The sequence below is a fragment of the Sphaerodactylus townsendi genome, linkage group LG01 (genome assembly GCF_021028975.2).
Source record: "Sphaerodactylus townsendi isolate TG3544 linkage group LG01, MPM_Stown_v2.3, whole genome shotgun sequence".
In the NCBI taxonomy this organism is placed as follows: domain Eukaryota; kingdom Metazoa; phylum Chordata; class Lepidosauria; order Squamata; family Sphaerodactylidae; genus Sphaerodactylus; species Sphaerodactylus townsendi.
In genome coordinates, this window is record NC_059425.1 from 163244108 (window position 1) to 163259630 (window position 15523).

The window sequence follows — 15523 nt, forward strand, 5'->3', positions numbered from 1 at the left end:
GATACACACACACATATATAATACAACTGAAATTTAAATATTTTATCCAGCAGGTACTGAACTCAGACAGAAAAAAATCAGAACGCAACAGATCTCTTATTTACGCTAACTGTACAACATCCAGGTCCTCGTTCAACCCATGAGGAATATATGCTCTCAGTCACAGAATCTTTGTAAGTTTATCATTAGGACTAGAGAGTCTGTGGGACAGTGATTAAACAATTAACAAGGGACTGCCAGTTTTAAAAGACAGATGATATTTTTATGCATTTGCAAATTTATATCCCATTTTCCCCCTCTTGCGGAAAAAAGCAGCTTTTAGAACACTGCTCTTCCTTCCTCCATCTCCTCACAACAACAACCCAGTGAGGTAACCCAGACAGAGAGTTTGTGACGGCCCAGAGTGAGCTTCCATGGTAGACGTGGGGATCTGAAGCAATATTGCCCAGGATCCTAGTCTGCCTCTCTAGCTACTCCACCACATATATTCCATAATACATGTTCCTCAATGTTTGCCATATTTAGAACCTGTGACAAGACATTTGATAATCTAAGTTATCCGATTGGAGCTGCATGTCAGGAAGTCCTTGAGCATGTATTTTTTTTAAAATCAACTACAGTGGAACCTCGGTTTTTGTTGGTAATCCGTCCGAAAAGAATCGATGAAAACCGAAACCGATGAAAACTGAGGCAAACTTTTCCATAGGAATCAATGTAAATCCAATTAATCTGTTCTAGGCACTCCAAAAAACATACCCAAAACACATTTTTGGTGAATAAACATAGTGTTTAATGCTGAAAACAGTAACAAACAATAACACTAGGACCAGCTTCAGAGCCAGTGGACCAATGTCGCACCAGAAAGCTGTCCAAAGAGGTCTGTTTCTGACACCTCTTTAAGATTTGTCTGAAATGGGGCAAGATATTGTCATTAAACAAGTTGCAGACACGGGCTGCCACAGCTTCGGGTGATTTTTCTCCACAAACTCCTGCACCTTACTGCAAATCGATGAAAACCGAGACAAATTTTTCACTGAAAAAAATTGATGAAAACCAAAATCGATGAAAACCGAAGGCCATGAAAACCGAGGTTCCACTGTATGAGATTTGTCCCTTTTTTCACATTAAAAGTATACATACAATACAGACAGTATACTTACAACATACATCCCCAGCCTTTTTGGAACACCCTGTCCAATGAGACCCAAGCCCTGCAGGATTTACCACAGTTCCGCAGGGCCTGTAAGTTGGAGCTGTTCCACCAAGCCTGTGGTTCAGGACAGCAGCAGTATCATGGCTGGTCTCCCTCTCCCCTTTTCCCCCATTTTTAGTGGACACTTTGGAGTGGGCTGGGAGTGAATGTCTTGTCTATTAATTCCAGTCTTAATCTTGAAGTTTTTGGTGCCAGAGATTTTGTGATTGGTATTGAATGATTGAAATTTGATTTGAATTTCTAATGTATTATTGTTGTAAGCCGCCCTGAGCCCAAAAATCCAGTCAGTCAATCAATAATAGTTCCCCACAGGGAAAATGCTCCTGGGAAAGTCTAGTTCCTTGTAAGCTCTGTTGTGCGTTGACAGAAAGAGATGTTACTGTGCGACAAGCTCATCTCGCAAATTGAATGTTCTTTTAAACGAGACAACTGGCCTTGTGTCACACACAGGAATGTCTTCTAAAATGTTGCCGTTTTTGCCATTTGACACGCATATGGTTAAATGTCAGCCTGCAAGTAAGCTTCCCAAGGTCAACTGTTTCTGACCGAATAACAGATTTCTCTTGTTGGAGGAAAAAGCCATTGAATAGGTTAACTGTAAAACTCATTAGATGTCTCCCGGTTGCTAAATTCTCAATTAAAATCGATGTTTCTTTTTCCAAAAAGCCTTCCAATATAGCACAGTATCTCCTAAGTCTTATAAACTGACTGAAAGGCAAATTGTTTTTCATATGTTTCAGATAGTTGCTGCCATATCTTAGGAAAGAATTTCTGTCTGTGGATTTTTTTGTATAGATTGTGTGGAACTTACAATTCTGTTTGCTCACCACCATCTCCATGAAACTGATCGGTTTACTGTCTATGTGCAGTACAAAATTTAATGTTATTTTATAGATCGATCCAGCTAGGAAGTTCTAACAACCAGTTCCAATTACTCTTCCACAGTAAATAAGACATCATCTATATTGTGCCACCATTTGACTATATGATTTTAAAAAGGGCTTGTTGGAGGAGTAAGTATATGAATCTTTCCTCAAAATCTCATAGACAGATGACTCCATGATTTAATCTGTCAACAAAATCTGTTATTAAATACAAAATAAATTAGAACAATAAAAGTCCAAGTTGTTGGCGAATGAGACTTGTATTAAGAGGGTATTCCCTCCATCTGAAGAATGCTGGTGTACAGAAAGACAGGAGTGGTGTCTCAGTTCCTAAGACCATCGGAAATATGTGTTTTCTGATGGTCTTAGGTGACCCTTGTGAAAGGGTCATTCGACCCCCAAAGGGTCGCGACCCACAGGTTGAGAAACCGTTCTAGGAGATGAGTTGACGAAAGTGGTCATCTCACAGTGAGCAGAATGCATACAACCTTTTTTTTAAAGCATCCATCCTGTACACTTTCATTTTCCCACCCCACCACTGGCATTTGATCTTGCCTCCTTTTGTCTCAAAAACAATTTGTGACACATTTTTGTGCTGAAAGCTGGCCATTGTTATTGTATGGCAAAATATGTTCAACAGCAATGTCTACAGTTTTTATATAAAATGACAATAATTTTTGACATCATCATAGTGTTACGTGTAATGGGGAGAGGAGTTCAGAGAGGAGTGGGAAATCTGGAAAAATCTGTCCCGTGTATATCCACACTAAAATGGACTAAAACCCCCAAACATCCACTAACTATACTTCTGATCCGAGATAAATGTATCAACAGCCCAATCCAGAGGTCACCGTGGGTCAGCCAGGGTCGGCTCCATCACTGTGGCATCTCCAGAGGGCTTTCAGGTTGTGTGGGGAGGCAGTAAAAAAGAAAAGAAAAATAAACAGCCACCTGGAAAGCACTCCACAGGGCTCAACAAAGTTACACCACCATTTTGGGCGGCATATTTCCAAGGCCCTTTGGCAGAGTTCCTGGCTCCAAAGTCTGTGTGGAAGCCTACAAAGTTCGGCTCCACTCCTGGGAATGCCCATGGCCCGCCTTCAACTGTGCCAGTTCAACTGTTTCACTCTTTGGAACCAGGCATTTCCAGATTGGGAACCACTGAACTGTGCTGTGCCCACCCATCTCCCAGTTTGCCCTCCCTACTTATGCCACTGTCATTAATGTGTCCTTTTTTGTATGTTTTTTTTTTGTCTATTGATGTTTTAACTACTATGTGATTTCTTTACTCTCAAAGCTCTCTAGGCCCAGCTTTGGCAGCAGTACTGCAGCTATCCACTCTATACCACAGTAATTCTACTTTCAGTAAATGCCACTTATGCTGGGGGGTGGGTAAACATGCCAGCATGACCTCATGGCTAATCCATAGCCCGATCTACCACGCACTCTTTGGATTGGGCTATCATTCCCCAGACCCTCTGCAGATACATTTGTACAAGTCATATGGAAAGAGAGTACATAGGCTTCATGTACTTGGCTTTTGTGCAGACGTTTTGAACAAAGCTACATCAATCATTTGTACAAATTCTTCCACACAAAAAGTCCAGGAATACACAAGTGACAAGTTAGAATTGATATACACACACCTCTGATTTTTCAAAAGATCATTTGCAATCCATGAATAGTTTAAGATCAAACACACAAAGGTTTGATCTGAATACTCTGATCAGTAGCAAAGATGCTAATATCCACTTTCAATTTCTTCTTATAAGATTATTTTTAAAAAATCTGCTAGTAGTTAAACATCAATAGACAAAAAAATTACAAAAAAGAACACATTAATGACAGAACATCTCTTTTCCTACCAATTGCTGGCTCAAGGGTAAAAATAGTTGTTTTTTACATTTTCAACATTTGTCCCATTTCATCACTACCAAAAACATTCATAAAGGGTTCTCTTCTTCCTTGTTTATTTCTGATACTTTGACTGAAATTCCTCTGTGCTTGCAAACAGTTCTGAATACTTTATTTACATGAATCTAGGTTACTACTGCTCTGACCTGGATAGTCCAGACTAGATGGATCTCATTAGATTTTTGGAAGCTAAGGAGGGGAAGGCAACTCTGGTTAGTATTTGGATGAGAAACCACCAAAGAAGCCCTGGGTGTCTATGCAGATGCAGGCAATGGCAAACCACCTCTGAAACGTCTCCTGTCTTTATTTATTTATTTAATTTATTATTGGGTTTTGTATACCGCCCTACCCCCGAAGGGCTCTTGAGAACCCTATGGTAGGGGTGTCAGACTTATTTGTTATGAGAGCAGGATATGACATAAATGAGGTTTGGTCAGACCTGGCCCAGAGTGGGGGTGCCCCAGAACAACCTGGGCTTGGCCCAGAACAGCACTGGCGATGGGTGCCTTGTCCCGGAAAGCAGGAAGTCTGTTGACTCACCACAAGGTCCCTGAAAGGGATCTGAAGGAATGACAGACACTATCCTCTCCCTACTGTTGAATCCAAAGAGCCTCTTGAGGTGTCACTCCCAAGCCCAGAGTCCTCTGGATGGGAGGATTTGTATTTCATTTTCCTTTTTAACGGGCCTGTGAGGACCCTGCAGATTTCTTAGAAGGCTTTCAGTGAGTAAGGAACTCTGGTGTGAAAACTCAAAGGAGTTCAGTTTCCTTTCCTTTCAGTTCCAGGAGCTATAGTGATAGTGGCTGTCCTGAACAGCAGAGCTATTCAGAGTGGAGAGGCTCAATCCCCTTTGTCATGAAGTCCTTGAAAAAATTTACATAGATCTGCCTGAACAAAAGAAGTGTGACTTAACATGCTTGGATGACTGTAGCCCACGGAAAGAGAACAGGTCTCCAAAAACTAAGGATTACTTCTGAGACAGTAAATTCATTGCTTTTCTTCACAGTTCTGTCTACTTCATCTTAGTTTGCTTAGACTTTGATGATACAAAAGCACTGCCAGAGTTGAGTTATTGGAGAATAAACATATGTAAGGCAAAACAAAGAAAATGCATGCTGAGAAAACAAAAGCAGTAGGAGAACGAAAAGCAGGTGATCTGATACAATACCATACGGAAATATATTGTTTTCATGAAGCTAGAAAGAGCATCAGCTGCAGCAGGGGCAATCTATGTTCTTTAATTTAGCTTATTGCAGAACACAAGACAACTTAAAGCAATCTCATTATAATGATCTTAGTATGGTTGTGTGGCCTAGTAGTACACAGCCTCTGAGAAGAACCTTGAAACTTCAGGCAAAAGAGAAAAAAATGTTCATCTTTGTCCTTTACTACTTCCAAATAAATATAAGGAGTTCTCATCCTTATTGACAATATTTCCAACTGTAACAGAGTTCTTTTCAAAAGAAATCAAACTCTCAGTATAATACGATTTATACTATAACTAATGTTGCTATACTGATCCTAAACAAGTTGGATGAGAACATAATCTCAATCAGAAAGCACCAATTCAATCTGTCTGGAAGTGATGAAATAATACAAGGTGGCAGTTTTAAGTTATCGTTTTGTGAAGACGTCAGAATTTATTTACTTTATATTTCATCACTCAGAGAACTGGTGCTATATTAGAAATGGTGCTTCTGAGTGACTAGATTCAGAATGTAAATTAAAAGCTTAAAAAATAAAATAAAATTGTTGAAAGCCCCATTTCAAAGGTTAGGTAAGTTCATTCGGGAAATTTCCCAAGACAATTTATTTTTAGTTGTTGCAAGAATTAAAGCATATAAAGACCTGTAGTCTAGTCTACAATCGGCCACGCTGGTATTTCAGGGTAGATCTTACAATTCACTCAAAAATATTTGGCATCAGTGAACCAAGTTACAGGGTTATAAGAGATAAATAGCGAACTATAGAAGACTTGCACATTGTGTAAGTACAGAATACTACCTAACCTAATTTCTGGTTTAGCTTATTTTTTGTTTGGCTCATTAATTTGAACCCGGACACAATTATTGGTGGATCCAACTAAGAGCCATCAGTTCACATATGGTGCTTTAAAGCCCTGAATTTAAAACAAACAAACATAATCAAACAGAGCTGTTGTACAGTAAGCGTGTGAGTGCACACACAAGTCATAGTGTTAAGAAGAAGAGTTTGTTTTTATCTCGCTTTTCTCAACTTTTAAGGAGCCTCAAAGCAGCTTACAATTGCCTTCCCTTCTCCCTTCTACAACAGACACCTTGTGAGATAGGAGGGGCTAAGAATTCTGAGAGTGCTGTGACTAGCAGGCTTCAGGGGAAAGGAGTGGGGAAACAAACCCAGTTCACCAGATTAGAGTCTGCTGCTCCTGTGGCAGAGTGAGAAATCAAAACTGGTCATCCAGATTAGAATCCGCCACTCTTAACCACTACATCTCACTGGTGAACTGATCAGGTAATGGGTAATAACTGATCAAAGCACCAGCAGCAGTCTGCTAGAACATATTATATACAGAAAAAGAAGAAGAAGAAGAAGAAGAAGAAGAAGAAGAAGAAGAAGAAGAAGAAGAAGAAGAAGAAGAAGAAGAAGAAGCAGAAGAAGAAGAAGAAGAAGAGGAGGAGGAGGAGGAGGAGGAGGAGGAGTTTGGATTTATATCCCCCCTTTCTCTCCTGCAGGAGACTCAAAGGGGCTGACAGTATCTCCTTGCCCTTCCCCCCTCACAACAAACACCCTGTGAGGTAGGTGGGGCTGAGAGAGCTTTGAGAAGCTGTGACTAGCCCAAGGTCACCCAGCTGGCGTGTGTGGGAGTGCCCAGGCTAATCTGAATTCCCCAGATAAGCCTCCACAGCTCAGGCGGCAGAGCTGGGAATCAAACCCGGATCCTCCAGATTAGATATATGAGCTCTTAACCTCCTACGCCACTGCTACAATTTTTCTTGTGGACCTTTTTTACCTTTTAGTACAATTTCACACGCAAGCTAAGTTATAAACGATGCATTTGATACTGTTAAAACAGCCAAATAAGTTAAGGTTTGACAGAAAAATAATTAGTGCACCATTTTAAAAAAAATCATGACACATCCAGCTTGATATCAAAATTTCCAGAAATAATGCATTGTACAAAAGGCTCTTACCCATTCTCAGCACTTGTGTGGACAGCAGAAACAATGCCTTCCAATATCTGGAGAGGATCTTTTTTGAAAGAGAATTCGCCACAATCCCCACTGTCAATGCAACAACAGAACAAAAACAAGCTTTTAGAACTCTCTGAAGTGTAAAACGTTTCAGAATGCCTATGGGGATATAATTCGATGCTTTATGATCATTGCAGACTACACATTTCTCTACTTGACTGGCACTCTTTTACTGTTCTTTCACAACAAGGAAAAAGTAACTAGGAAGCAAAACTTCAAGACTCTCCCTCAAATTATCTCACAGAAAAGAGACTGGGATAATTTGTAAATTGACTTTTATTGTATTTATTTGAAGTAGAAGGAGTTGCATCTATCAGCATTATGAACCCAACTCTCCTGCTCATTTGCTGCAAGGAACACAAAAAGAAGTTAAACTCTACCCAACATTAACGCATCTGCAAACATTTGCAAGGTGCTCCTGTGAAGTGGAAAACATTTCATTAGAGAGGAAGTGTGTCAGGATAGTTTATGACTCTGAAACAAATGGAATATACATCAGCTCTCTGCTTACTCTCTTACATGCATATGAGTAGAAACAGCATAATATTTTTAAAACAAGGTTGTACTATCATTTAAACAAACCCAGCTAATGTATTTTTGAAGGCGTTCACGGCCGGAATCACTGGGGTGTTGTGGGCAGTGGCGTATTTGCCCCCGGGCGCATCCATTGTGGTCACGGGGGGAGGGGGGCGCCAAAACGTCCCCCCACACAGGCTGATTCAGCAAGCCCTAGCAAGCCCGGCACTGAGGCAGCCGACTGCTGTCAGTGCCTGTCGTAGCCACACCCACTCTGGACGGTGGCCTGGAGTGTCCAGGGGGCAGGGGAGAAATCCCACTGTGCTCCCAGGAGCAGGACTGAGGAGTTCCACCTCCCCTCCCTCAGACCCAGTGTGCCTTATTCTCCCTTAAGTTAAGTCAGGTGCCATTACCCACAAGCCTTCTCTCCGGCAGACGGGCGCCGGCAGGCACAGGAGAAGGGAAGCTGAGCTGGGAGCCCAGCAGCAATAGAACTGATGATTATGCTGACATCTGTTTGGTAAATCTTCTGATGGGAGGTGATTTGTGAGAGATTTACATACTTAAAAGTATGTAAAGACATACATACTTAAAAGTTAATTTCCACTTGCACTGGCTGGTGGGTAGAGAGCCATGTATGTTTTGCTGGAGGTGGGGGGTGATTTGTGAGGTGGTGCAAAAATCATTGTTTGGTCATGGTGGGGGAGGGTGGCCGCCCATACCGGGGGGGGGGGCAAACTCAGGTTTGTCCCTGGGCAATCCAGCTCTGCCAAGATATCACTTCTGCTATTATGGGTTTCTCTTAGGTTGGCAGTCGCTTCCAGTAGCATTTTCTCCTAACATTTCACCTGCATCTGTGGCTGGCATCTTCAGAGGATCCTCTGAAAATGCCAGCCACAGATGCAGGAACAACATCAGGAGAAAATGCTACTGGAACATGGCCATACAGTCCGGAAACCCCACAACACCCCAAACCCATCTAAAGTAAGATGCCTAGAATTCTTACTCTTTGTAGTTTTAGTTTAAATGAAGTAAAATGCAAAATGTCACCTCCCATGCTGCTCTTGTAGAACAGAATGCCTTCAGGATAAAGAAGAAGTAAAAGTCTGAAGAGGATCCAGAAAACACTACCTCTGCTTCGATTTGTGGATAATTTCCACTGCATCCAACTCCATGAACCCCCGTCTGTGTTGTCTACAGGCCCTGCTTAGATTGTCCTTATCGTCTACAGCAGGGGTCTGCAACCTGTGGCTCTCCAGATGTTCATGGACTACAAACATAGATTTGTAGTTCATGAACATCTGGAGAACCGCAGGTTGCAGATCCCTGGTCTACAGGCTTCAAGAAACAGATTCTTTCTGATAGTCACTTCGACTGTGCAACCTACATCCCAGAGGGAGCTTGCCTGAACTGCGGCCTACTAAATTTCTGCAAGCCAGAATGCTGAAGAAGGCTTCTTCTGATCGATTTAGATTGGTTTTCAGCATTTTGTATTGTCGAAGGCTTTCACGGCCAGAATCACTGGAGTGCTGTGTGGTTTCTGGGCTGTATGGCCGTGTTCTAGCAGCATTCTCTGCTGACGTTTCGCCTGCATCTGTGGCTGGCATCTTCAGAGGATCTGAAGATGCCAGCCGCAGATGCAGGAAAGACGTTAGGAGAGAATGCTGCTAGAACACGGCCATACAGCCCAGAAACCACACAGCACTCCAGTTTCAGTATTTTATTCATGTGTTTTTTTGCTTTTACTATTTAAACTGTGTTCTGTTCTCCGAACTTTTAATATGCTATAAGAAATGGTTTACATTTTGAAATAAATAAATGCTAGCTTGTTTTGAATGATTGTGACACAATGCAGTGTTGATTAGATGAACCTAATTTTAAAAATACTTAAATTTAACAGGAATTATACTTTTTAGATTAATATGAGAAATTTAACTCACCTTAAAGTGTCTACAACTTTAATTACTGCTTTTTGTACTATATCCTTAGAAGAAAGCCCTAGGTCTCCAACAGCAACTTCCAATAAATTCTGTATCATATTTAGAGGCTGGCCATCTATACACATAGTTACAGCTTGTTCACTGATCTTCTCCTTTTCTGACCGGGACAGATCATATAAAAGCCCATATTCCTGGAGTGTAGTCTGTACAAAGAAATATTTTAAATGCACATAGTACAACTCACTTTCCAACAATATTTGTGGTAAATATGTAACTACTGATGAAAGGTCAAATTTCTTTGCTAACTGAACATGAAATTATGTTCCTAAAGAAATTAAAAAATGCAAAGCTTTACATTTATCAATTTGTAATTTTTGCCAGTGTACAAAGCAGCTGTAGGCATCACTCATACAAGATCAGTAAGCCACAATGTCTTTTTAGGAATATTCATGAATGCATATTAATTCATCCTTAAAACAGAAACAGAGGATTATTTTATAAGTTGTCTTTCCTACAGGACACCCAGAATTGACATTGGCTTCTTATGTAGGATTTTGCAGTTTCCTATAGCTTCTTGCACTATCCTAAAAGTTGCTTGAGAGAATTAGACGAACATGGTATGAAATTCATGGGGCTTAAACTCAAGCGGGAGTATTTGCAGAAATTGCTGGGCCCTATTTATATTTATTTATTTATTCTATTTGATAGACCGCCCTACCCCTGGAAGGGCTCAGGGCGGCGTACAATAAAACAACAACAACCATAGTAAAAACAAATCGAATAATCCCAGTTAAAAATGATACAAAACCTTAAAACTATAGCAGCAGTATTCTTCAATAAATAGTTAATAATTAATAACAAGAGATGTCTGGCATCACACCCCAGTGATCAGATCCTGGGAGTGGTCAAATCCTGGGAGGGGGCTGGCAGATGGTCGAATACACAGCCAGTGCACAGGGCAATAAGAGGGGCGGAATCAGCGGCCGGTCCCCCCAAAAGCCCGGTGGAACAGCAGTTTTACAGGCCCTGCGGAACTCTCCAAGGTCCCGCAGGGCCCTAACTGCTGGAGGAAGAGCGTTTCACCAGGCAGGGGCCAGGCCACGTGGAGGCCAGCCGCATCATAGAGGGGCAGGGGACCACCAGCAAGTTCACCTCCGCTGAGCGAAGGGTACGACTCGGGACGTATGGGGTGAGACGGTCCCTCCTTCTGTGCATGCAGTCCACTATGTTCTGCAAGTACTAGGGCCTATTCTTCACATTAAGGCATTTTTGCATTCATAAACATCAATAAGACAGAGTGAAAAAGAACATCAGAATACCCAGATTCAATCATTACAAATAAATATTTTTAACACATGATCAACACATTAGTCATGACTACAGAACCGTACATCCAAACCTTTCTTTGCGGAGGTTAACATTTCCAATTTACCTGGTCACTGTTTTTCAAGTAAGAAATAAAACTGTGGCTGAGTGTTTCCAGATGTGCAAGGGACTGCTGCAGATGAGTCAGCGCGTCCTCAAAAGCAAGGTGCCTGTTAGGTACACCTTCTGCATCATCCCCTTCTGCAGTCTTCTTCCGGGCCTTCTCAGCGATATGCTTCACCGACTTGATAGCCTTCTTAGTCATCTCTTCCCGGGCGTCAACTGACAGCTGGGAAAAGATAACACACACTTTGTCATCAATTGCCATTTTCACTTGCACTGTAAAAGGGGTGTTTGGATGCTCCGGCTGTAAGTGAGAGGTAGGCTTGACTAGGTAAAGGATAAGGAAAGATTAAGAGATTGTCTTTGCTTGTAAAGGACAACTGCCTCGGAACTGTAATCCCACACCAAGCTCATTCTTTCATGTCCGTTATCAAACTTCAAAGGTTCTTCCTTATTTAATGCACACCAGTCTGCAGTGATTTTGAAACATAACTTTGTATTCTTCAAATTTTCTGACAAATTCTTTTGAAGTTACCAGTTGGCAGAAACTCTTATTGGAAAAATATTTTGATTCATGTTAACCTACTGTTCAAAAAGGGTGACAAATAAACATGTTCATCCCACCCACCCCCACCCCCAATAAATTCATCGCAAAATCAGTGTTTTCCAACCAAACAAACACTGTGGCTTTCATTATTTTCCTCCGAATGGATGCTGTGGATTTTTCCAACTCACTGTTTCACACTGAAAAATGGACTGCATAGCACCAATGACTTGAGTCCATATACCAGAAAATTTGGCTGTACTGAGAAGGGAAAATATATATATATAGACACCAGTGGGCAACCCCACCCCCCTTTTCGGCCCTGTTCTTGAAAGATAAATCACCCCCGGCAGTGAAGAACAAACTCCAAATATACCTTCCTTTAGGGCCCATTATATTCATGGACACTGTGATAACTTGCCTGAAGAAATACAAATGGATTTTTCATTTATCAAACTTATCCTCACAGTGGTCCTCAACCTTTTTTCACTCATGTACCTCTTGGCAACACATTTCCCTAAACTTGTACCCCATATTAGCAAACCCATTATGTACTTTTTTTATTTACCCCCAATTGCTGTGGCACGTAACCAGTGGTGGGATCCAAAAATTTTAGTAACAGGTTCCCATGGTGGTGGGATTCAAACTGTGGCGTAGCGCCAATGGGGCTGGGCAGGGCACGACGGGGGAGTGGTTGGGCATTCTGGGGGCGGGGCATTCCTGGGCGGTGTTGTGGCAAGGACGCAGCCGCTGCGCCGGTCCTTGGGTGGGAAACGAGTGCACGCAGGCGCAGGCTGCCACGCATGCTGGTGCACCTCCTGCTAGACTGCTTCAAGTTTTGTGCGCTACTGCTGAGAGGAGGGACGTAACTAAGTCAAAAATCACGTGGCAAAATCACCAATTAGTAACCCCCTCTCGGCACACACAAATAATTAGTAACCTACTCTCGGGAACCTGTGAGAACCTGCTGGATCCCACCTCTGCACATAACCCTGGGGGGATGCGCACCCCATGTTGGGAACCACTGCTCTATCAAACGTTTTATATTTCTGAATTACCAATTTACACACGGAGTTCTAGTTTATACATTTTCTTGTGTTGTTTAATCTTTTATTCAGCACCTTCAGTACATGAAATGCTAAACAACATGTTGCATTTTATGCAACTGATGCAACGATGCCATGGAAGGGCTGTAGCTCAGAGGTCGAGCGTCTGCTTTACATGAGGAAGGTCTCTGGTTCTGGTTCTCCCCAGCATGACCAGTTGAAAGGTTCAGATAACAGGTGATGTGTAAGACCTCTTCCTAAGATTCCACCGAGCTGGTGCCAGTCTGAGATACAGTACTGAACTTGATGGACCAATGGCACGATTCAGTATAAGGCAGATACACATGTGTTAATCTGCGTCACTCTAAAAGCTGAGGAATGCTATTTGTAAAAAGCAGACTTTGTGAAAGGTATGGGATTATTTAAAATCAGAATTTTTTTTCTCTCATGCAGGCATACATGTTAGCACAACAGTCGGTCTAAACGATGTCACTGAAATCTAGCCTAGATTGAAAAATCCTAAACAATTTTCAAACCAAGTTCTCTATATGTGGAGTAACCAAAATATATGTCTTCCTGATTAAAATTCCAAGGACAGAAGGTGTTGGGCCATGTAAGTAAATATCACAGATCACTTTATAACCGGAAGCTGAATGTGTGAATAAGCTGCATTGAAAGTCATGGACCCAGCCTTCCTTTTTGAAAAGCAGGTTGGTGCAGTAGCTATCCATCTATCAGCCACTGGTTCACCAACTCTTCTTTCTTAGACTCAGCCCATCTGGTTTTGCTGCCACAAACTTTTATAAACTCATGGTGAGACTACTATATACTGCACCTCACGAGAAGGTTGTCCTGTTAATAACCCAGAACTCCGTATCTTGTCCAGCTGACAATCAACACCGCCAGGGGCTAGCTTATGGGAACGTATGTTACCCATTTTGAAACAGCTACAATGGCTGTCAGCTTGCTTCCAAGTTCAATTCAAGGAGCTGGCGACCACCATTAAAACTCTTTCACTATCTTGGGATGACATAACTGTTTCCTCTCATACATCCCCATGTGCCATTTGTGATCTTCAGGATGCTACCTAACGGTGGTTTCCTCATATAGGGTGGCCTGCCTGGCATTAACCAGAGTCCAGGCTTTTCTCATAATGGCTACCATTCTGTGGAATGGGCTCCCTAAAGAGGGGAGATCTGCAGGAAACACTGCAAGGTTTGCCAGGTAGGTATCCTGATGTGCCGTGAACAGCAGGTTTCTTGTGGGAGGGATGGATGTTTTTATTAAAAAAACATACTTGGTTTTAAAGGCAAGGTATACATGTTATTACATATAAAACAAACAAATCAGGAACACGAGTCTAACCATGCAGAATCAGATCAAATGTCCATCTTCTTTTCCCACAGTGGGCAGATAGATGTTCCAGTTCTCTTATAAAAAGCTCTGTGATTGTGTTCCAGAAGCTGGTTATTAGCATATTGCCTTCGAACATGAAGCTTCCATTGCATTTGCAATACAAAAAAATATGTGATATTACTCCTGTGACAAGCCATTCACATGCATACATCAGCACCTGATCTGTGAATCAGCCCTTTGTTAATCCTCCAAATTGTAATGTAGGCTTTGCATGTTATATTGCCCTTTAAAAGAAACCACCTCATCCTCAAACCTTTGAAATTTTTTATATTTAATGCAGTTTTTTTTAAAAAAAAATCTGTCACTCCTGGGTGCACTAGATCAAATCATAAAAATAATGCATCCTTATTATATTTTTAAGCAAAAGAAGATAGACTTTTTCCTACGCGTTATGCAAAAGAATTTGATTAGCATATCAATTACTTTAGCCTAGTAGAACAGTTCCTATTCTCTTCCCTTTTTTTGTACATTAAAGTGCCCCAACTAGTTAAAGAAATGCAGATGGCAACATTATGCACACATTTAGTTTGTTTTGTTGGAAGCTAAAGAATAGCAAAAGTACTCGGAAGTCAAAATGCTCTTGCCGGCAGAGATCAGAACATTTAAAAGAAGAATAACTAGGACAAGACAATGCTACTTTAATTGCACATTCATTTTTGCACAGCGTTCTAGTGCTGTCAAAATGCACCTTCAGTTCTAAAATGTGCACATAGCAATCTTTCTTACCCAAAAAATGTTTTGAAATAAGAATATCTGCTCCAGCTATCTTAAAGTAATGGGTTCAAAATAGTAACTTCAGCTTTAAATGATAGGGGAAGGCGGCAGCGGAATAGATTTGCTAAACGATATTTCACTTTCATGTTTCATATCAGATGCAAATTACCAACTGTCGATAGGAAAGAAAGCACATCCAATAGTGATACAAGTTATAACTTAATGTGCTCATAGTATCAAACTCTGCCAACCAGCAGTCCTAGATGAACTTGGCAAATGAAAGCCAAACAACAGACTTCAAAAGTAGTGCAAGGTTTTCTGTTAACATTTTCAGCTTTTACAATATTTTAAATAATACTAATAATAAATAGCACATTTTTTTCAAAACAGAGGATAGTGACGCAGCAGACCAAGATCCAAATAATAAATGGCACATTGTTATAATAAATGACACATTGCTAATAAATGACACATAATAAATGACACATTGCTAACACATTTCTTCTGTTAGCTTTTTAGAATTATTCTCGACACCTGAAATTGTTAGGTGAGCTTGTAATTCAGATTGCGGAGGATTGAGAATGATGTCTCTCCATAATTAGTCTTAAAAGTTATTCAGCAGGTTACTGACCTCCTGTGCTACATGCTCGAATATGCTTAGCCACAGGGAGGTATTGA

At 41.2% G+C, this 15523-nt stretch overlaps 1 protein-coding gene across 1 annotated transcript in view; it reads right to left on the minus strand.

Moving 5' to 3' along the window:
* Window positions 1–15523, minus strand: part of NBAS (NBAS subunit of NRZ tethering complex) — a 223906-nt gene that overhangs the window by 31962 nt on the left and 176421 nt on the right. Inside the window, 3 exon segments of the mRNA XM_048498827.1 lie at window positions 7182–7271; window positions 9698–9900; window positions 11130–11351. Coding sequence (XP_048354784.1) covers window positions 7182–7271; window positions 9698–9900; window positions 11130–11351 — 515 coding nt within the window.